Source organism: Molothrus ater, chromosome 1, assembly GCF_012460135.2.
Source record: "Molothrus ater isolate BHLD 08-10-18 breed brown headed cowbird chromosome 1, BPBGC_Mater_1.1, whole genome shotgun sequence".
NCBI lineage: Eukaryota > Metazoa > Chordata > Aves > Passeriformes > Icteridae > Molothrus > Molothrus ater.
Genome location: NC_050478.2, coordinates 117,231,996 through 117,256,256, shown reverse-complemented (window position 1 = coordinate 117,256,256; position 24,261 = coordinate 117,231,996). Strand labels below are relative to the sequence as shown.

Sequence of the window (24,261 nt, the reverse complement as noted above, 5' to 3'; positions counted from 1 at the left end):
TTTAATAACTTGCACTCTCTCTCTCTCTCAAGATCACTCCAGTTTACAAACTTAACATAACTCATATTAACTTTCAACTACAGAGGCAATTCACAGTTCTGGAAGTCAAGCCATTAGTGTCTTGGCAGAAGAGCTGTACCAAGCTGTAGTGATACTAAGCTTCCATCTATTATGGCATCAGCTGTGAGCTACTTCTACCACTTTTAAAGGAAACCATGTCCAAGCAGTTAATATATTCTCAGAGCCAAAAAACTGTTGTTTTGGACTGCATCCAAAATGATGATTTTGTTTTAAATGTAAGGGTTTGGTTTTTAGCTCAAGTTTCTCGTAACTGCATCTTTCTGAAGCTAGAGCAGAAGCACAAGAGACAGGGACATGAAAGCATGCTTTTTAACTGAAGCTTTTCCAGAATTCTTAAGAACACTTCATCTGCTTAAGATATCCTATGATGAGACAAAGTATGACATAAAATTATATTTCTAGGTACATTCAGGCAAGTCAGTAATGGTAAGAAATATCCCAAAATTAAGTCTGGAAGTCAGCTGAATGTCAAAGTTAACTTCAAGGTACTAACCAATGTTCACTTACCTGATTTGTCTGACTACTTAGATATGGCTCAAAATCATCATCATTTACTGCATCCTTTTGATGAATCGAACCGTTTTGTACTGAAACTAAAAATAAATCTGTATTAGAATAGTCTCTGGAAAATCTATGCTGCACTTTTAATCTAGGTAACATTACTTAATCGTCTGTACATTGAAATACATATTATTGTTAAGCACCATTCCAATTTAAACAAAATAGCTCATTCTACTGATCATGAGGATCAGATCTGGCTGCAAAGATGGCAGCTAGAACAGTCTACTCCTGACTATTCTTTCCTGGGATCCACAGACATGTGGATGAAGAACTGCAGGCACACCTTATTTGCACAGGCAGTAAATCCAGCATTTCCGGAAGTACCAGAGCAAGTGCAAATGTGCAGACCAACCACATCTATAGACATATTCAATAGGTTCAGGGAAAGTTGCAACATACAGCTTTCTCCTGCCAGGAGGAAGGGCAGTTACCCACCAAGACAACCATGAAGGACACCACTACTCAGCTATTTAATCCTGTATTTCCTACATAACTGTACTGCATTAGTGACATCTCTGAAGCTCCGAGGTGACAAAGCAAGACAGAAGTAAAAGCTTAAATCCCAAAGGGTGATTACAAGCCCTTCCCAACACATATGCCACTATATGCTGGAATCTCCTCCTACCTGCTCTTCTTGGTCTCCTATTACCTTTCATTTCATCTAAGGCATTACACCTACCTGGGATTCTCCAGCTGCCCAAATTACTTGAAGTGTCTCTCTACCATCCCCCAGGCTACTATTCAAACAAAGCCACACTGCACAAATTTCTGCTAAGTTCCACTGTTTCCCAGGGTGCAAAGCAGAACAGGGACTTAAACCAGCACTTTCAATTACACAACCTGAAGATGAAGATCTGTTCTTAAAAATAAATTTACTGGTTATCCAAATGCAACTTTTTTTTTTTGTCAAATATGTTCAGTGGGGGGAAAAAGAAAGTCTCAGGATGATCAGTAAGGTGCACTGAAAAACCATGACTGCAGAAGTTACAAGAAAACAGCAGATTTTCTGAAACTTAAAACTGAGTTAGGAGCCAATTTATGGCTTCCCTCTTTTAGCAAAAGCTTCTGAAAAGCATATACAGCCATGGAATTAAATATTCAACTTCGCTGAAATTAGTTGTTAAAAGTCAGGGGTTTTTTCTTGCTTCATTGGGGGTAGGGGGGTTGCCACCCAAAATTCACATTGTAAGCCAAGTGGTGCTTGAATTTTTTTTCACATTGACTTCAACATCTCTAAAACAAAACTGCCTTCAATGAATGAAACTAGCTGAAAGAAATGACAAAGTAATAGATATAATCACAAGGAATAATCAAAATCCTGGAAAATTTTATTAACTTCAGAGAGCAGTAAAAAAAGATAAAAATTCATAATTTAACACAGAAGGCTTTTTCAAAGCAATTATCTGGGAAGAAAGCAACCTGTGTCTTGACTACCTTCTTGAAGTTTTAAAGGAACACCAGACACTTCAGTTATTACAAATTGGTACACTGCATTTCTATACTAGCAATAGTCAAATATGAGCAGCAATGCTGAGCACAATGCAGTTTACAACTGGATAGTACAATATTCCTAATTAAACACCACATTTGAATTAAACATTAGGTGTTGGGGGTTCTTTAATCCCATAAATAAGAGTTTCAGTTCAGGTCATCTATCATCCTGAATTTACACACAATGGTAACATTAATGAGCTCTTTATATTGGAATTCCCCTTTATATTTGGCCCAGTTACACACAGGATGAAGCCTCAAAACATTTTGTCTATGTCATGTTCACTGCTTAGACTTTACCAAATAGAACAGACAGCACAACTTTCAAACACAATTTTATCATAATGAAAAACATGGGCAGCAGCATACAAGTTTCTTAAAAGCATGCAACCACAAGTAAAGGAATAAACAGATGTATATCAAGACTAGTATCCCATCAAAATTAATCTCCTCATACTGACAGCTAATCTTCATAAAACATGCATCTGCTGTGTTTATTGTTCCACAGGTATCTAAAGGTCACTGAAGACAGAATTATTTTTGGTCTGACATTACAACTAACATAAAATATTCCTGTCAATGTATTTTCTTTCTTATTAATTCTGTACTGAGATACTAAGTCAGTGACACCAAATATTTCTATAGAGACGCTTTTTCTGGTGAAATAGATACATTTCCCAGTGAAATAGCATCACTGGGAGCACGTTTCTTTAGCTTTTCATTCTAACTTCACATAATGTGTTAATAGTGAAGAATGTAGCCCACACAGACATTTAAAAAGAGCAAATGAATGCCTCATTCCCAAAATCTCATGTTAAGTGTTCCAACTGAACAGGGCAGTGATGAAGAATACTAATTGAAACTAATCTACAGATACTAAAAATATCTGTATCAATATGATGCTAAAAATACTGTATGTTTCTGCAAACACTGTGAAAACATACAGTGTAATTAGATATTGGGAAGAAGCAACTCATCAAATAGAGGAATTTAAAGCTGATATTCTTTTAACTGCTACTATCCTTGGAATAGCCACGCATAAAAAATGATACCCAAGGGTACAAGAATTAACTTTTTCATTAGAAGTCATCACACCTTAACATGAAGCATAAACACTGAAAGAAACATGAAATATTTCATTCTTGTTTTAAACCTAATAATTACATTTAAGCCTCCTACGAAACAAATAATCGTTACACACACAAGTGTAAAAATGTCAGCACCTTCCTATGACAGATTTGATACACTGCCATAATAAACAAAAGGGGGGAAAACCAAAAATGAGTCCCATGAGTGCCTTTCTTCTTCACACCCCTGTAAGTCATAATTTGATGGATGCCAGTTCTGATATTTTACATCAACTGTACAGTAGTTGACAACTAGAATAAGTAAAGTTTCATGACAGGATGATTTACTCATTCTAGCCTCTGAAATACCAAACACATATCTGACACAACAGATAGATTGTACTGTTCTACATACTGGAACTTCAGTCCCACAAATTGTGGTTGAAGGAAACAGCACAGCACAGCAGTTTATGAGCAATTAGAACAAGGCATCCAAGGCACTTTGCTAGACAAAAAAAAAAATCAGCTACCGACCAATATAATTTTCAGGTCTAATATTTTTCATTTTAATATGAAATATGTATACACCCCTTTCACTGCTCATTCATTCTCTCATATGGCCCAAGCTCTACCAGTCATGTGGACAGCTTTTGCCATCCTCCCTAACACTACTACTCTTCTCTTATGCACAGAACCACCTTCAGACTGGTTTGTTAACTATCTTCCCTCAGAGCTCCTCTAAGCTGAAACCTACCACAAGAACTGAAACACTACTGGCTGCTAACATGTGGTCAGTAAGGACTGCTGACACTGACTAAATTCAACCACTTGAAAAAGCCTCTAGCCCAAAGCCAACAACATGTGCTACAGCGAAGATTTTAGCACAATCTCCTAGACCTTTAATCTAATGCTAAGTCATAACTTAGTTTCACTAAGCAGACATTACACCAAATAATTTAACAGAACAGAGATTAATTGTTCTGTTTCACTATAGTTTTCACTCAGGTCATACTCTCACCAAGAGAATATATCATAGGTATTCATTATTTAAAAGGATGCACTCCATAAAAAAAAAAAAAAATCCAAGTTCAGAAATGCAAAAATCTCTTCCTTACATAGCAAGCAGAGATGTGTTTTGATTCAAACATTCCACAGCAGTGACAAATTATAGAACACAAAAATATGCTAACATAAATAAGCCAAAGTAAAGCTGACTAGTGCATTTTCACACAGTGTAACATAGAACCCAAATAGAAATGCTTAATACTTCCAGTCCAAGTCACATATATAGAGTTCAGTTCAAAAACTACCTGTGTGATTCTCTAACAGATGCATCTAATTAACCTCACTAAAACTGAGAAATGATAATTCAAAGATTGTGAAGCCACAAATTATTTGCTACAATGAGTCTGACTTTTCTTCTCATTTAAGGGCAACATGGAAGGTTATAACCACAAACTATTTCAAAAACATGAAGTAGTTAATAAGTGCACTTTGGGCAAAAGAAAAAAGAATACGAGAGAACAAGTATTTAAGAATAACCAAACTAAGAATGTCTGAGGAGATAAACATGTTCCTTTTTCTCTGAATGCAGAGAAATTAAAAAGAACAGGCCAAACTCAATGAGATCTGGGAACCACGTGCCACCTCACAAGCAATACATGTAACAAGAAGCAGATAATCTGCACGTAGACAGAATAATAGAATAAGTATGCTGTGGATAACATTAAATGACAGCTCACAGAGACCAATTAAATTAGTTCAGATAATGAACTAAGAGGGGCAAAGAGTACCCAAGCTCAAAAAGAAGTTTCTTATCTGCCTAAGTATAACAAGCATATTAACACACAGAGGTAGCTGTGTGCATGCTACTCTATAGCTCAGTTTGCTGAGCAGCTAAGAATTAAATAGGCACAAAGTGGACTGTTTAGGCAGAAAGAAATTCCAAATAGAATATTAGTGAGAAAATAAATTCCAGACAAAATACTGCAAGATATAATCTGAAATGCTGTTTACAACTGACTTGCCAAGAATTTTAGAGAGAAGAATATTAAGTAGTTAGTAGTTTCTTCCTTCTGTGGGAAAGAAATCCCATGAGTATGGTATTTAAAAACTAAGACTTTGACAGAAACATGAAAAAGCAGAAAAGCAGTACGCCTGTTACAAACACAGACAAAAAATCAGTTACTGGTGCTAAAATGAAGCAAGACTACAAAAATTCTGAGAATAAGGAAGGTGATGTTTTCTGCTCATAGATATGAGTAACTAGTCACATGGTTGCTGTGTAGTAAACTGAGGAAGCTGTTCAGAAGATTCTTCCTGATGATTCTACTCACTACACAGAAAGGCCCAAGGTGTACTGTTAAGAAGAGATTATACAAGCATATCACAAAGACAGCTAAAAGGAAATAACTATTTAACTGTCTGACTTCTGACATTAATCTTTTGCAAAATAACACATTGTAAACTGATGTTCTGCTGTGCCACAGTAAAAGTGCTGGGAAGTAACATTTTGGCACACAATTTAGTGTCATCCTGCTCTGAAATAAAAGACATCCTATAGCTACAACATCTTGCTATGACTGTCAGACATTATCCTCCATAAAAGCAATATTACAGATTTATACAGAAATACAAGGTTAACTTACCTTTATTTCCCTGTCCTTTAGGTCTCTGTATATAGGAAAGTGGGGGGTGGGGGGGGGGAAGCAAAACAAGTTCAGTTAGAATCCTCTAATATAAACTTCACTGTAATTCTATTTATTTGCCAATTCTGCCCTTTCCAACTTAAAGATCACTTGAAAATATTACTAAACCACGCTATTATAAAAATGTTGTGACATTAATTAAAATAACATTATAAAATACTACAAAACCAAAACCTGAGAGAATTTTATTAAAAATATCGAAATAATCTAGGATTTAACAGCATATGAAGATTAAATGGTGCTGAAAAGCTGAACAAGTGAATTTTAATTGCCCCGGGGCCTGAAAAAAACCTTTGCAATAAACAAAACTAACACGGAGTTAAAAAAAAAAAAAAAAAGGTTAGTACCTTAAGATTACTGCCAATACCCAAATTTCATTATGATTTGTCATCTTTTAAATTGACTGACAGGTACTTATCAGAGAATAACATACAATGCCTTGCTTTTTAGATATACAAAGGAATATAGAGTTGTATCATATGCTGAACTTCAAGTTGTGCATTCCTTACCTAGGCAATTATACTGAGAAAATTATACAGTCTGTACAAAGCTTTCACACAAGGAAACAATTCCTTAAGGAGGATTTTTTTTTGGGATTAGTCATTACAAAACACTGTTAATCTGTCATGCACTAAGAATCAATGTAACATTACAAGTTACAGTATCCTTAATTCTGCTACAGCAAGATAAACTAACTTCAAAAAACAAATGCTAGTCCATGAAAATCTAATTCACCTTCTCGTATTACTTTCAACTAAGCAGGAGTGGGTCTCCAGGCTCCATCATTCTCTTAACAATTTTTAGTCCTGAAGAACTCAGTATTCAGAGGTTTGAAATTTTAGGAGGTAACCACCTCCAAGTTACTTTAATGTGCATTTGTCTCAGAGTTACCATAAAACTGTTCAAGGCTGCTTCACCTAGAAGTGCACTGGTTAGACACTGTGCTCTCCCAAAACGGGAAAAATCTCTGTAACTTGAAAAAGCCCAACAACCTCATCTTTTGGGATGAATCTAATCCAGACACAAAGGCATGCAAAGGCCAACAAGAGACAGAACTAGAAAAAGTTGGGAAGAAGCAGCCTTCATGAAAGACAGAACAATGAAAAGCTAAGAGATCAGTGAGCTAGAAATAAATGCTTAAAGGAAACTGGAGAGCATGCACAGAGACAAAAGAAACAGAACATTAAAGGCACAGAGAGAAAATAAAAGGAGGCAAGGGACTGCAGGGCTAAAAGTTTTGGGAGTGGCAGAAACCCACGGACGAAGCAGAGATCAAGACAGAATAGCTTCCAGCCAGAAAGAAAGACCAGCAGAGGCCTAGCAAAGGTAAAAAAACCAACAAATTCTAAGCTCCGTGAAGGACCAAGTTTAAAAAAGTGCTGCACAGCGCAAAGAGAAAAACTGAGAACTACTGGAAGAAGCGAAGGCCGAGGGAAAAGAAGTCAGAGGCCCGAAGGAAGAAAGGTGGGCGAAGAGAGCGAAAGGCAGGACGAGAAAGGATGCGGTAACGGGGAGCCTGGCGGAGTTTGGGGCGCGCAAGGAGAGGAGCCGGCGCTGGGCGCCGCGGGGAGCCCGGCCCTACGGCGCTCCCGGAGCGAAGAATCGGGATCCTAGGAAAGGCCGGCTCTCGAGGAGGTCACACACAAAGGGGGCCGCGGGCGGGGGCCGGGCCGGCGGCGCTCGGGGCTGAGCGGCAGCGGCGGGCGCTGCGGGCGGGAGCGCGGGGAGGCGGAGCGGCCCCGGCGCGGCTCAGCGGTTATAAATAGGGGCGGCCGGGCCGGGAGAGAGGCCCGCCATCCCGGCGGCGATGGACAGCCGCTCCCCATGGCGGCGGGGAGGGAAGCAGGGAGCGAAGGAAGGAGGGAAAGAGGAGGCCGCGAACCGCGCCGCCCCGGCGGCGAGGGAAGGTGCAGGTGGCCGCCCTGCCGCCGCCCTCCCCCGCCGCGGGTAACGACGGGGCCGGGAAGGGGAGAGAGCGGGCGGCCGCCCCCCCCGCCCCGCGGGCGGTACCTGGTCGACGCTGGTGGCTGACATTCTTCACGGGGAGCCGCGATCCCCTCGCTCCGCTCCGCCTGGGCCTCGAGTGATTCCGCACGCCGGGGCCGCTCGCTCGCCTCCGCCGCCTCCTCCCCGCCTCCGCCGCCGCCGCCTGATTGTCGCCGCTGCCGCCTGGGCTCGCTGCTGCTGCTGCCGCCGCCGCCGATCGGGTTCCCGCTGGAAGGAGCCGGCCGGCCGGACGCAGCGCCGCTTCCCCCCCCTTGCTCTGGGCTCCGCTTCCCCACAATGGCGGACGAGGCTCCGGCTCCCACTTCCGCTCCGCGCCGCCCTGACCTTCCGCTCCCCCCGCCGCCGGCGTCGCCGCTGACCTTTCCCTTCCCGTCCCCGCCTCCTCCATGTCACGTGCCGCTCCAAGCCGCGCCGCGCGCGCGCGCTCTCCCGCCGCCCAGCGGCTCCAGCGGCGCGGGGGGGCGGGGCTTTCGGCGGGGGCGCCAGTGCGCATGCGCGAGGCGGGCGGAAGGAGCCGGGACCGTTCCCGCCCCCGCCGGCCTGGGAGTGCGCGTGTGGCTCCCGAATGCCCGGGGAGGCGGCCGTGGGAAATGTGGAGGGTTCTCTCCGCTCCACCGCGGACCTGCTGGTGCAGGGCGGCGTGGCGAGGGCGGCGGGCATCCGGCCGTGAGGCGACCCAGCCTGGCTGCCCAGAGTGGCCGTTGCTGCCTGAGGAGGGCTCGGGCGGCCTTCCCGCAGCCGCTGCTGTCACCCATCCTCTCCTGGGTCACAGAATTACTGAATGGGTCAGGTTGGAAGGGACCACAGTGGCGCATGGTCCACATTGGTCCAACCTCCCTGCTCAAACAAGGTCATCCCAGAGCACATGGCATGGGATTGTATCCAGACAGTTCTGGAATGTCTTTAGGTGGGGCAGTCTGTTCCCGTGCATGGTCACCCATACAATAAAGAAGCGCTTCCTCATATTCAAGTCGAAGTCCTGTGTATCGGTTCCTGTCCGTTGCCTCTTGTCCTGTTGCTTGGCATCGCCAGGAAGAGCCTGGATCCATCTTGTTGACACCCTCCCTTGAGATACACACTGAGGAGCCCCCTTCAGTCATCTCAGTCATCTGAGCAGACCCAGCCCCCTCAGCTTTTCCTCATGGAAGACATGCTCGAGACCCTTGAACCAGCCCTAGCTCTCCACTGGGCCGGCTCCAGGAGCTCCGTGCCGCCCTTGCACTGTGGAGCCCAGAAGTGGACACAGCACTCCAGGTGCCGCTGGCACCTGCACAGCAGGTTGTCAGCAGGGTCGAGGGCGCTACCTGGGGTCAGAGCCCGCAGCTCAGAGCCCGGGCTGTCTGCATGCTCAGGCAGGTGAGCTCACTTTGACAATGCCTGCTCATGACCCTTTGTCCTGTGTGAAAGATGTGTATTTTATGATTGGCTTTTCGCAAATATTAAAATGAATATTATATGTGTTTTGTTAGAAAGTTATGCTGTATTAATTTTCTTAAGTAGTGTGTTAAATACAGTTTTAGGTTATAACATAATGTTAAAATAGAAACTATGCTATGTAAGATAGATACTTTTTTTAAAGCGAGGACTCGCACCGAGATAGCAGCCACAGTACACCCAAATCTTTCAGAGAAAATGAATTAATTGCTCCATTATCAGAAGAAACGAACTTCTTCCCAGCTCGCTCAGCCCTGAGGATGCCATTAGGATTAATAGGAAGAAGTTGACACTGACCAGACAGAATCCTTTGTTTGAATGGAATTTATGCATCATGTATGAGATGTATGAATATGCAACAGGCTATTGCTTTTAAGGGTTAATCCTCTGTTAATGTGTGCCCTTTTTCGGGCTTATTTTGCCCAGAAAGAGGTACCTGGACTGTCCGTAACTCTTTGTTTTTATTGTCTCATATTGTCCTAAATCCTAATTGTCCAAATGTTTATTACTCTAATTATATTCCTATTTTTATAACCATTTTATTACTATAAAACTTTTAAAATTTTAAAAACAGGTGATTGGCATTTTTCACATCCCACAAACCCCCACTTCTCTGCACTGCTCCTGCCAAGGTACCTGTGCTGTAGTACAGATTTGGTGGGAGAACACACAATGCTTCATCAAATGCAGGTTTTTTTACCTAGCTGCTTTCAACTCCATCATTAATGAATTACACTGTGATTCAAGTGATGGGAGAAGTTTAGCAATTGTGTAGGGGCTTCCTGCAGCAGCCATCTGTAAAATCCAAGACCACTTCAACAATGCTCCAGGGAGAATTAAGTATTTATAAACTTGAATCAGAAAAGTCAGCATTGTAGTTAATATGCTGCTTAAGAGTATATTAGAGTATGATTAGAGTATTAGAGCTGATTAGAGTATATTCTCTCTGAGGGAGAAAATGCCTTAAACCCAATACAATTGTGTAAACATACCTGTCAGAGCAATGGGAAAGTGCATCCCTCATGACCTTGAATCCAAGTCCCTTTTTAAAACTTGGTTGCATGTGTTTTTTCCTTCTCAAAGTGTTCTTTTTCTGTTTTGGCTTTTTTTTTAACGATTGCACAAAGTGATCTTGAGGAAATAACACTTCTGGATGAAGAGTCAGTTTATAGTGGCAAATAATTTCTTAAATTGGACTACTGGCCATGGGTACATCACACCAAGTTACATGATGAATATGGCACTAAGAATTCCAGTGGCAATCTTAGGGACCTTAAATTTGACATCAGTAACACTCAAAAAGAATCAGCCACAGAAGTCCATTAGGGAGTCTGGTCCAGTGAAACAACAGCCTTGGAACCATCTGGTTCATAGCAAATTGCCAGTTCTCAAGATTTTATCCTGTGATCCAGGAAATGTGGCTTAATCCTCTATTTTTGGAATCATAAAATGATATTAAAATGCCAGTGTTTTAAATGGTTTTGACCCTCCGGATAAGACAAAGAAGTCTGGAAAGAAAGCAGCCAAAAACTTTAAAAATGGGCATCAGGAAAAGAGAACTCAAATTTACTACTTAACATCTCATTGGTTTTGATCCAAGGCCACTTATTTTATGAGGCTGACAGTTGTTTTTGAATATTTGGAGTTTTAAACAGTGCTTCTTTTGTAGAAGTGCCTTTGAGATAGAGCTCTGGCCCATGGTGACTTAATAACATTTATTTAGTTAAATATTCAATGTAATAGGGAAATAAGTAAAAGCACTATGATTTTTTTAATTCACTTTATCATGGTTGCTGTGATTTGTATGACAAAAGTCCAACATGCTGCAAATATTTCCAGTTTTTGATAATGTTGGTGTCTGTGCTTGCAAGCAGGTTCTACATTGTTCCTCCTTATCTATACCATTAGGAATGTGGTAGAGTGAAAATTATCCTTAAAGAAAGTGCAAGTTCAGCAGGATTCCAGTCTGCATTGCAAGCTTAGGCTCAAATGAACCTTTTTGATGGGGAATAATGCAAGCCTCTGAGGACTTACTGGAATGCTCTGTGGCAATTAGTTCTGTAATATTATAGTTCAAGTTCCGGCCTTATGTGGCTCTAGAGACTTTGGAAATATATGCGGTTCATTTTTCAAAATGCTTTTAGGCCTCTTTTTTATCGCCTCTAATTTTCCATCATCCAGTAGTTAGGTTCAGGAATATTGTTCGTGATCTGAGCTGCGATGGTTTGATTCCACCACGCTTTGCCATCAGATTATTGTACTGAAGGTCTGCGTCATCTGTGTGCATGACTTGCAGAGTTGGTGCCAGTGGAGCCATTTCTAGGCCACTCTGCTGGCAGTTTTCTGAATTGACTTAATTGGACAGGGAGTGCCAACCAACAGGAATATTTTCATCAGGACTCCATTTCCTCGTGGTTCTTTGAAATGCATATCAGATGGACATGTGTTCATGACTCTGGAAAGGACTTCGGGCCCTTCAAGAAATGGAGCTCTAGGCTGCAACAGTGCTCAGGAGGAGGACAGTTTTAGTTTGTTTAACCTTGAAATCAGTAGGTCCTTATCAAAGTCTTCCCTGTTACATTCAGCAAAACCTTTTGGATTTTCCTATTACTGCTTTTAGCATAGTTATTGTGCCATCCTAAAAGCAAACTTAAAGGATGACTGCATTTACCATTTTGAGATACCTTTTTCCCTTTAGCTTCACTGGACAAAACCAGAAGAAGAACATTTGTATTTTTTTAAAATTGAGGGAAACTTTATGGTAACAATTTCTTATGGAATTATTGAGATTTAATACAAAAGTTCTGAAGTGTTGAGAAAATGCAGAGAAGTTTCTCTTCTTAACCATTAAAATGTATAAAAACCACCATGATTTTCTTCTACATCTCCAAGGTTGTCACTGGACTGTAAAACAGGTGCTTTGTCTAGTCTTGGCTACACACAGAAAGTGGCTCCAAGAATCTTAAAAACTAATACTAAACAACAGACAAAATGTAAATAGCCTGCTGCCTCTGTTTCTCAGTGTAGCTGAACTGTAGCTCAGAAGAATTATGAAAATATTTGTTAAATCAGTAGAAAATACATGCTACTAGTATTCTTCTGTTTCTCCTGTCTCAAAAAATATAAAAAATACATCAGTCCATTATGATCTAGTCTTGGTGATGGACCATCTCCAAACAGCAAGCTCAACTATGTGGCCTTCAGGAATTATTTTCTGTGATTAAGAAAATCTGTGAATGATTCATGAGACGAAGTCAAAGCTCAGGTTGGTGACTGCTGATGAACATGCCTTCCAGAATGTCCCAGTTATTAGCACTCCTCCAACTGTCCCTTGGCTTTAGCTGAGGTCAAGAGATTGGAATGCCCAACTTCGTCTGGCCTAAAGGATCATTGCATTAATGAAAGTACTCAAAACATGGGTTACAAAGGAGTGACAAACAGCTCAGCTGCAGATAAATAATTTCCCTCTGTGTGCATAAGACTTAATAGTTCTGAGCTATTATATGTAGGAATAAAGATTTTGTCATATATAATTTACTCAGTAGTTATTAAACAACTACATGTTCTTGCTCCCTGTGAGAAATTCATTTCTATGTTGAAGTCAGTGCAGGTCTCAGATTCCATCAAGCATTCTTTCACAAGATTTGAACAGTTCTGAATGTATAGTAGCATCTACATGACAGGATGCATGCATATTTCAAAATATGCAACAGGCCTTCTGGAAAATACACTGATCATAAAAGTGATAAAATTATACAGTATGTTAATGTGGTTGACGCACTTTTTTGGGAATGAGGAAATACAAGTTTGCACTAAGGAAAGAATGTCCAGTAAAACCTTGTATGAAAGGACTGCAAAATTGTATGATAGACTGTAAATAATCATAGAATAAAATTACAATTGATGGACAAATAAATAGAAGGTAATAGCTCAAAGCTAGCATTGTGACAAAGTAAAGCAGCTAAATTAGTGTACACTCTCTTTAAAATAGAAATTGCTGCATTTAACCAACAATGTTTTCACCTCCTAGATACTTTGATTTTATTTCCTTTGTTATACAGTATGTTATTTTTAGTGGGCTCCATTATCTAGGAGCATGAGGCAAGACAGAAGCTTTTCACACTGGCAAGCTCTTCTCCACAGAGATACTAATGTATACTAAAGTATTGGTATATTGGATACCCGTGTGTGCTTAATGTTTGGCTTAAGGGAACATGTAACCATATCGCAGCAGGCTGTGTCTACAACAATGATTAGTTACTGACAGATCTGCTCTCGTTAGTTCTTATGAAACACAGTCTTAAAAATTAAATATATATGCCCTTTGTTACTTACATCCTCTCTGTGAAACCCTTCTGTCCATTAGTCTGTTTTTTAGCTTAAATATCACTTATATTTTGTGTAAAATTAATGTCTCTTACTGCCTTTGCTCCTAATCACATAGAGCAATCTATCTTTTGGTGTACAAATTGCTCATCCTTATTGCCAGCTTGAAGCTGGGCTCTGCCATCATCCTGACTACAGCCCGAGAGCTGCAGAAGGTTCCCAGTAGATGGAGTTTATATGGCTGGGTTACTTCTGCTCTGCGTCATAGCACTATTTGGACTGTACTTTTCCTAGTCCATTTGCAAACAGACAGTTCCTACCTGTCTCAAGATATTCCATATGCCAGATCAGAAAAAGCATGGAACTATTGTACAGACACTGCTAGATACCTCCCTGTTTGTCAAAGTATTTTTAGGTGACCTGTAGTAAGAAAAGCTTCTCTAGTTCCATTTAGGCTGTGACATTTTTACTCCAGCACAGCTGCTTATATGTTTCATCCCTGTCTCAAGATTTGGCTTTGATGAGCTGTAGGTAAATATACACAAAGCTAGTCTTTTAGGAGCCTCACATGCTAGCCTGCTTGCCTGAGAATATGCACAGAGTGCTGTTCTCTAGTTTTAGTTTAACTTCATAATTTCCTGATGGTCAAGGAAAATTGTCAGGAGCAATTCCATTATTATGTCAAAGATAAACTGTGTGATTTCCACCTCAGACATTATCTTGAAGAATAATCATTGTAGTTAAAACAAAGTGAGACATAATGTGCATTTGCTGAGACAGTCACCTGCTGCATAATTTTGCTTTGGTTCTTATTTTGGAAAAGAAGTATTAAGTACATTATGGAAAGGGTGCACAATTTTACCACCTTAATTGTGATTTTTTTGTCTGCCGTGGTGGAAAATACCTGTAAACTTTTCTGAAGTCCTATTCTGCAAGTGACTGCATCATTTTGACTCCTGCACTCTTGATTATTTTATTAGATAAATGAAATGTTTTTTCCTGCCTGGTTCTTCATGTCACAGCAGGGCCGTATTTCTTTTTTCCCCTATAACCTTTAGTGTTTTTTGGTTTTTTTTTCAGAAATGGCAGAAAGTTGGGTCTTTTTCACAGGATTCTCTGGTTTTCATTCTTGCTCAAGAAGTCTTGCAACTTTTGTCTTTGGTAAAATTAGTGGTTTGGCTCTGCTCCCAGCATCCATACCACATCCCATTCCATTAATCTGAGTTCTAAACTTGGGAAATTTTCATCAATTTTATAACCTTACAGAACTTTCTAAAACCCTTCTCTCAGCAGTGCTTGCATTTTTTTCCTAGATGCTTTTTTGCTGTGAGGTTTGCTTAGCAGTCAGATTTAAGAGCCGTACAGCACAGTGCTGTAGTTGTCAGCTGCTAAGCAGAAGAAGAGGGACTGGAAGGTTATCTCCAGCACTAGCTCCAAGCTCACTTGCTCTGAAAGGTCTGGAGAGAATTAAAACTATCCCTCTCTCCAAACCCTGTGTCTAGAGCCTGCTGTCTATAAAGGGATGTCTATGCAAGATGAGCTCTCTGTTAACGTTGTCAGAATGAGATCTGTGAATCAGAACATTTGATGTTTTGTGTTTGCACCCCTCTAAAGTAATAAAAATCTGGGAAAGGAAGAAGTTTTGTTTTCTTCGAAATCTGTAAGGCATCCACCTATTTTGTCAGCACAGCCACTCAGCATCCCCAGGATTAAGGTATTTATACCACATTATTTAGGCACAAAATAAATTTGTTTTATTTATATTTAAATATCTGGATATTTACAAAAGAATACCATGAACAAATAGGCACCAAAATGGGATTCCCCCTTTAGTATATGTAGGAAGAGTGCAAGTTAAATTCTGTTTTAAAGCAGAGATATCTTGTAATGTACCACATACAGACCAAACCAACTTAGGCAATTTCAAAATAAAGATTAAATTGTGTTGATTGGTACATAGTACATTCATCATATGTATTCAGTCAACCAATAGTAACTACATTTCCTCATTAATTACAAATGTCTGTTCTTTATCTCTGCTTGTAGCTCTGTGTTACTTACAAGAATGGATTTATTTCCAGTCATGCCTTCCTGTAAAATACAAAGTTAAATCTAGACTCTGAGTTCAGTGTAAAATGCATAGAAGTACTTTCAATATACCAAAGTTAGAACTAAGACCGTTCTTTTTCCCTAAATATAGATTAATTGAATGAATAAATATAAAATACAGATGAAATAGCTAATTAGATGATGGAACACATAAGCCATTGGCTATTGTGAGCCATTTTTATTTTAACAGCCTCATCAAAGAGAGATATACAATCCTTGCTATATTTCTTTCCAGATATAAAGGCTGTCCATATTTTTAAAGCTTTTCTTTAACTTATGTAACCAAAAGTCTGATCAGCTGCTGGACCAACACCATTAATTCTGGTCCACTCAGAAGTGTTTACAGGGAAGACAGCTCAGGATTATTTTTTTCTAAGCAGTGGTTTTTACTTTCAGTTACTTCACTGATTTCTGTTTTCAGCTGTTTTGATCTTTGAGATCAGTACCTGCATCTTATAAACGCTCATGCTGATTCTGGCATGACAGGCTTTCTCTTACAGTGACACTTCACAGTATTCTTTCTATTTTAGTTGCCTAGTCATGGCCATTTCTATTATCTGATCTTAACTGCAAGGTCTGGAATTAAGCTCCCTAATTAGACAAGGCACTCAAGGTTTGGTCCCAGTCCTGTGTCAAGGTAAACTTAGTTTACTTTAGGCTGATCACCCATCACTTTAAAGATCCCAGTTTTTATTATTTTCAATCAAATCTCAGTTTCTTGCAACAATAATTCTGAGGTCTTGCAAAAAAATGCTTTTCATAGGTAATATGTAATGCATGAATTATATACATTAAGATGTGCTGCTCAGATCAAATACAGAATTTTAAATAAGTAACCATCCCTCTAAATTAAATCAGCAAAAGAATAAAAATTTTAACAAACAGTGTATTGATTAATGTTATATTTGTTGTAGGTAATTGCTCAGATAGGACATCTATCAAGTGTCTCTAAGCTTAATATACTGCATTTTAAAAATTATATGCTTACATAATTATATGGCCGCATTTGACTGCCTGGTGAACAAGATTAGAAGTACCTTCTTTCTTAGGTTAGTTATTTTCCCCTATTAAAATAATGACTACTCAGTCTTTCTCACTTGCTTCCATTTAGAGGAAGAAGTTTATTTTTCTTTACTCAATAAATTCTGAAAATTAAAGGACATATCCATCTTAATGTTCTGGGCATAATGAATTGGGAAGAGAATGTCCTACACTAAGCCCCAGTAAGAGCCAAATTTTGTGCATACTAAGCAGTACTTGTTCACTTCTATTAACTTAGTGTTTTTCAAGCACTAAATCACTGTTGTGACTTGCTATGAACAAGCAATCAAATAGCAAGTTTTAAAGAGGGGAGGCTGACAGCTGCTATTCATACCTTGAAAAAATATTTTGCTCCTTTCTTTTGTTTTGGTAGCTTTAAAATAGATCCACTAGGTGGTGCTTGAAATACAGGGGCAACTGGAAATCATTGTGACTAAGAAATATTAAATTATAATTCCTTAGTCAACACTCCAACACAAATATTCTTGGCAACAGAAATAAGATTGCTATCCAAATGCTTGGGCTCCTCCTTTTCCAGAATTGAGTTTTCTGTTTCAGAAGTAAAACTAGATGTTCACCATTATGGAAATGTACTGCTCTCCATTATAAATTTCGGTGGGTCTTCACCTTTGGCACCCTCAGAATAGATTGTTTTCCATTAGTATTTTTGGCATTTGAATAAAAAGTTTGTGTCCAGACTCAAAGTGATTTGGATTAGTTCTTTAAATACATTAAATAAAGACAAATCTTGGCATTGCCTGAGTGCTTCATCACTCAGAGGAGAAGTTTAACTTCCAACAAGGACTATAGGAAGACTATTGTGATGTTACAGCACACGGCCAGGGGAAGGGGCAGGAAAGCCCCTATGGCCAATTATGCAGGTGAATTATGAACTATGAACACTATTCCAATTTCCTTGTAGAGACCAAGGCTTGTTTTCTCAAGTTATTCTTTAACCATGTGCTGTGTAATCACACATTCTAATGTAAATCGGCTTTTTTGGAGCTGTAAAAAAAGTTCAGCTTCCCCAGACTTCTTGGTTAGCTGTGCACCAAGTCAGTAGCCCAATAATTCTCCTACCTTGCAATCTGACAATAAAAGCTTCTGGCAAAATTATTTGCTCCTAACACTGCTTCCCTGTCAAACTGCTGTCCGGTGCCCCAGTGGGGACTTGAAGTCCCTGCAGCTTCCAGGAGAAGCTGTGACACCTGTAGACTTCAGGCCACTCCAGCTTCCTTTCCTGCCTTGAAGGTGAAATTCTGGTGATCCAGGCCTCCCTCAGCATGTGGTTTTGAGGGAAGTGCCTTTCAAAGGCATTTCTCTGTTTCTTGCAGACCCCAGGAGATCAAACTCCTTTAATTCATATGGTAAGGGGAGGGTGGATGGAGGAGAAGGAGGAAACACACTGAACTTGTGCCTATCCTTTTTCCTTGCCTATGCACTTCAGGCAGGTGGCTGAGGACACTCACACCACCTGTTCAAATCTTGCCCAGGGAGTAAGTTGGCAAAGGTGACACCATGAGAGGGATCTGATTGATGGGGCAGGTCTAGGAGGGCTTCAGGTCTGGGATGAGGGAGCTGAAGAACTGAAGTGGGGGAGCCCAATGGGAAAGTCAGGGTAAGACTTTGGGTGGGGCAGGAATTGGAGGTTCTGCACTAGGAGTTACTGATGATTAGGAAAATCAAATTAACCACAGCTGGAGTAGTTTAAGAGACACAGAACAAATTTAGAGTTAGTCAAGCTTCTGTTATTCATAGAAAAATTGTTTAAAATTACTATATGAAGAAAAAGCATGTGTGAATTGCCAATTTTAAGAGATTCTAGAGAGGCTGTTAAGGTCTCTAAGGGTGTACATGTGAACCTGGAGAATTCAGACCTGATTACTGCTAAATGCACTGCAGTGAGATTTCATCTGTCATTTAGGTGTAGCAGTCTGATTTGCTCATGGCCAAAGCGCAAAGGCCCTTTTCACTACAAGGATGGGAAGCAGAGTAAGGTGTACAAACTAGGAAGGGTGTACATGGGAAGCTAACCTTTCACCTTTCCACGTCCACATCATGTAAAGTATTTTGCATGTTTAAAATGTAGTGTATGAAGAAATAGCCTAAGGATATTGATCTTAAAGAAAATTAAGGATTTGGGTCACTGGAAAGCTATAGAAAAGAAATTAATCAGAAACTCAGCATTTTGTGGACAGATAATTTACAGGACGTGAAAAAATAGGCTTAATTATCTGCATTGTATCTTGGAATAATGATGATATCCATAATCTGAAATATGTAAATTAAATGATAGTGCAGTCCTTAATTAATATGAAGTTGATTGTTCAAAAGCTTCCTCCCCATTTTCTTTGCTATTGTAGATCTTAAATGGATGTACATGTTTTATTAAGACACTGTTTTCTTTCTTCAGTTTGTTGTTGCTGGTAAAGTTTATCACCAGTTTTAGTTTTGTACCCGAGTGCCTCCTTTTCTCAACTTGCCTAACTGCCAAAATCAAAGTCTCTCTTTTAAACCAGAAGTCACATTTGGGTAGATCAGGTTGTAGATTTTATTCTTTATTTAGCTTATTTATTCACTAAGTTTGTGGTGAGTTTTAACAACTTAGCTCTTATTTTACTGCTTCTGTTTCATTTTCTTCTGAGGGGGCTGATAAAATCCTTCTTCATGACCACATGAGTCTGCTGCATAGTCAGGGCCAGAACAGTAGTTTGTCATCTCAGCAGAGAGCCAAGAAAGAAGCCCCTGGTTCTGTGAGTCCTCAAAGTAGGAAGGGAGCTACTCCCTGTGCCAGTCTCAGGATAGACCATTTTCAAATCAAGGTGAAGAAGGAGCATACTCTGATGATTTACCTTTTCAGTGTAAATCTACATAACTGGGTGTTGGTTTAGAAACATTTTCTGGGGTGATCTGTAAGACAGAAAATGGTAAGTTTACAAGGAAGTCAGTCTGAAGACAGGACTGCAGAAATATGCCTTAATTGAAAGCCAGGACACACAGCCTTTGCAAATGGGAGAAAATAAGTTTCTTAGCTTTTTAAAAAACTAGAGAAATAGCAGGTAAAGATGTCCTAAAAGCATAGTTTCTGTACTTTTTCACCAGGCTCTCTCACAGAATGAAGATGATTAAAGAGGATGAATAATCAAGGTGTTTGTGATGAATTAAACATTGAATATGTAAGGAAAACAAACAAGCAAACAAAAAAGCTGGAGTGAATGACTGTTTCTCCAGATAAAAGGAGGTTATTAACAGGCCATACTAGATATCTGCATTAAGACCGTATTACTTTTGTTTGGAAGCAAAACTTTTTACCCACTCAGTCTAAAAATAGTTTAATGTGAGATGGAAATAACTGTTAGAAATCAAAGATGAGATACCTTATTTCTTTGCTACAGGACAGAGATGACTAGTAACAGTTCTGAGATAGACTACAGTATGTGATCTGTTTTATGCTTGTATTGCCATGATATATATCAAATTATACCTGCCTGATATACGTCAAATACCATTTATTTCTATGCAAGTGGTCATGCTTTTTTAGGGTTATCACATCCACTTCTCACAACCAAGACATTTATCTGGCAACTAATATATTTGTATGGCTCCCAGGCTTTCTCTGATGAATGATTAGCCAACAACCTCATCCTCACAGCTTAACCCTTGCTGCTGTGGCAGATGTCATTCTTCTGCCTGTCATTTTGGCTGTACCTGAACATCAAGCTCTTCTGTGTCTTCATTGCTAGATCATACCTTTATTTTTTTTAATAATTCACTCTGTGAATTATTAAAAAAAAGTGTCCAGGATTGAATTTCTCATTTTCTCACTCACATTATGGTTGTCTCATTTATTGAGACCTTGTTCTGGTTTTGTCAAATTCAGTCTTGCCATGCTCACACCCCACCCACATGGCTGGTATACTGTGCACATCTGAAAGTGTTAGCTCTCTGTGTGTTTCTGTATACTCCAATTTATCTGTGACATCACACCTAAGATCCTTATCCTCATATTAAAACACTTTTTTTCTGTGGCTATTTAACCTATGGCATCAGCATTTCTTTAGCAGTGAGTTAGAAATTGGTGCAGGGCAGATTCTGCCTTACTGTTGGGAAAAGCTCTTGAAAATGAATCTGCTGCTTTCAGCCCCTCTTGAAGCTCTCATCTAGGCCATTTCTAAGCTTCCCTAGAACTAGGCTGCAGCCATGCAATAATTTAGGCTTCTTATTTTGACTGTATGGTTCCACTGGTTTCTTGTCCTCTGTCTAATTCTTTTTGAGTCTTTATATGTACATATTGGCTGCCCGAGGCCAGAGACAAACTCATTCTGCATCTGCACAGAACCTAAGAGAGCAGAGCAACATCAACCATAGTAGTAGCTCCATCAATGCATATTATTCACCTTTTTGCATGCTTTTTTTTAGAATCACAGGTATCTTTTCAGATTAACTACAGCACAGAACTACCTTTTAAGTCCTTCCATGCTCATGCCTTTTATTGAATTTCACTGACACGATGCCGGGTTCTCTTGCCCAGACAGCTGAAAGGACATCACAGGGAAGACTTATTTCATTGCCTAGGGACAGGTCTGTCCTCTGGCTACCTTCATGCACTAAAAAAAAGGAGAACATTAACAGAAGATAGAAATGGCTCACATTGACAGAAGATAGAAATGGCTCATGCATGCTTCCTTCAATGGTGCTGCATTGAGATTATGAATATTATTATCAGCAATATAGAAAGCATTCTTTTCTAGTTAAATTTACTGAAGAAAGTGAAGAAAATCAAGAATAAAAATACCTAATTCATTTATTAACTCATCTGAGTCAGTTAATACCCAGTGATTGCCCACCTGGATTGAAGTTTATATCTCACTGAAGGACTCAAATGTTGTTTCACTTGGCAGGCAAGGGTCAAAGTAAACAGGATTTCCCTGAAAGTAGCAAGAAATTATGATGCAATGTTATTTATTAGCTTTAGTTTTACTGTCAGGGAGATGGGCAAATAATACCCTAATGCTTAGAATTTACATGGGTCAAACTATTTGCACTGCTTAGACTCTGCCTAACTTCTTTATAAGTTCCTAGAGCTAAGCTTCTCAATAGACATAACTTTGAGAAGCCCTATATCCTCCTTTGATACTTTGTGCAAGTTCAAGCACTTTTGAAAATCAAGCCATTCATCTTGGTTTCGCAATAAAACTACTCAGAATAATTTCTTTGAAGAACATATTCCTCATTTAAACTCAAAGCTTTCACAGAGAATTACCAATCTGCATGTAGAGAGATCTGCCAGTTTGGATTGAATTTTTGTCCTGAAATGTTCAATGCTGATGATCTAGTCAGTGCAAATACAGTATCTAAATATCCATCTGACATTTTAAATTCAAGTACAAATATTTTGACACAGAATGCTCTCATAGGTTTTGGGGTTTACAATACAAAATGAAAGCAAATTTTTTAATCTTGGAATGCAGTAAATGGATGGTTGCCCTCTGGACAGATTTATTTACATTCATTATAAATAACTTGTTATTTGAAAAACATATAGAAAAGTCCTTGTTCACAGTTTAAAGAAATAGCATTTTAAAGTTAATTAGTCTTTAAAATCAAATTTTCTGTGAAAAAAAATCCTGAGAGTAAAATATTGGTCCCACTGATGAAATTTGCTTTCCATTTGACTGGGAGAAATTAATTTTGATAGTGAGTCATACCAGTCTTAGTTTTACATTGCCCAACAGACAAAGGTATTACATCTCTACTTCTCATCACTCTGCTTACTTTCATCTGCAATCCTTGCTGCAAATAGTTATCGGCCAGAATTTGCTCACAGGTCCTTACAGTATCAGTGCACCTTATCTACCACAACATATGGCTCTTTGCTGCACACCCTGCACGTAAAAGTAATGAAAACCAAATGAAGGCCTGCCTTGATTGTGCCTTTGCAACATTTCTCTGACACACTGTACGTTTTAACTGGCTATAGAAAATGAGGGATCTCTTACCCAATATTTATTTTATTTATTTTTACCACTGTGAAAACTTATACCAACATCGCTTCATCATTGCTGACTGTTTGTCAGCAATCTAAAGCTTTGTTTCCCCAGTGACATTTTTACCAGAGTGTGAATTAGGACACAATGTTGTGATTTTAATTTTTTCAAGGTTTTCAGGCATCATCATTGCTTTTATATAAGCTTTATGAAATGGTAGACTCTTCAAAATCAGTGCCAAAACTCCTATCATCTACCATTTTAAATACAGCAAGTGGGGTTAAGGCTAATCAATTGATACAGCAAATCCTATTACAGTCATTTAGGTTAGACTTTAACTGTTACTTAGGTTCCTAATTCCCTTTAATCTGAGTTAAGATGAGGTGCATAAATAAAGTTACCATGCTGGGTCTAGGAGCTTTGGAAAATCCCACCCTCCACCATACAATCTACAGTTTTGTGTATGTTTTCATTTATTCTCAAGGAAATAAATGGGATCACATTGCCTGGCCCTCTCTCTGTCTGTCAGTCAGACTCTGACCTGTCTGTCTCTCTCTCATAACTTTTGAACCCAAGCTAATGTTGACTGCAGACAGAAAGGACGAGGGCCCAAAGGTATGTAGTCCTTACAAAGTATAATGCTTGGAGAAAGTCGATCTGCAGCACGAGTTCCACTGCCCTCACCTCTCTCCTGTCCACACAGGCTCACGGGTCAGCCTGTGTGTGGGTCCCAGCCAGCACAGCACCCCTGTCCCTGTCAGGCAGAGGATCTTAGCTCCAGGAACAACCCACACAGAGAAGGCAGCAGGCCTCCACCATCTGCCAAGGATGCTGAAGGAACTTGAAACACTGGTCCACTGGAAACTGGGCCACATTGATTTCATCATCTAAAACCTGTCAATTGCTAACTTGCAACAGCCAACAAATGACAGTCACTTCTCAACACAGCTTCTGGAAAAACACTCTTGAAAACCACACTTTTCCTCTGAAATTATATCAACAGGCTTTATTTAAAAGAGTTGTTCTCTGGACATCCACAATTTTGCTGTCTTGCAAAGGGCAAAAAATTTTGACATATCCCAGTGACAGCAGCCATACTGAAAAGCTGACATTGGTGCCTACCCTGCAGAAAGTTTTCCAGTCTAAACTGACTCTATGACATGCCACCAGCTGCAGACACATTATAATGCAATTTTAGTTCACACTGGGTAGTATTTCTAATCCCTCAGGGTTACCTCATCATGATCCCTGGTGGTCAGCAAAGAGGATGTGTACCATTTCAGGAAGAGTAGAAATGTATCCACAGGCTAGGGTTCTAATGTGGCTTCTCACACTTGGGCTCTTTTGTAAGTAAAATATTGATGCCCAAGCCTGTGAAGCTTTATGCTATCAAGGCAGTGGACAGTGCTTTTACATGCTAATAAAAGTACTTTAGGAAATTCAGTGGAG

General features: G+C 39.7%; 1 protein-coding gene across 1 annotated transcript in view; it reads right to left on the bottom strand.

The window, feature by feature from the left end:
* YTHDF3 (YTH N6-methyladenosine RNA binding protein F3) overlaps positions 1 to 8,166 on the bottom strand; it is a 28,739-nt gene extending 20,573 nt beyond the window's left edge. Inside the window, exons 1-3 of the mRNA XM_036398542.2 lie at positions 7,919 to 8,166; positions 5,849 to 5,873; positions 589 to 674 (exon numbers count right to left, since the gene is read on the bottom strand). Coding sequence (XP_036254435.1) covers positions 589 to 674; positions 5,849 to 5,873; positions 7,919 to 7,942 — 135 coding nt within the window. The 5' untranslated portion in view covers positions 7,943 to 8,166. The remainder of the gene's footprint in view (positions 1 to 588; positions 675 to 5,848; positions 5,874 to 7,918) is intronic.
* Positions 8,167 to 24,261: the final 16,095 nt, after the last annotated feature.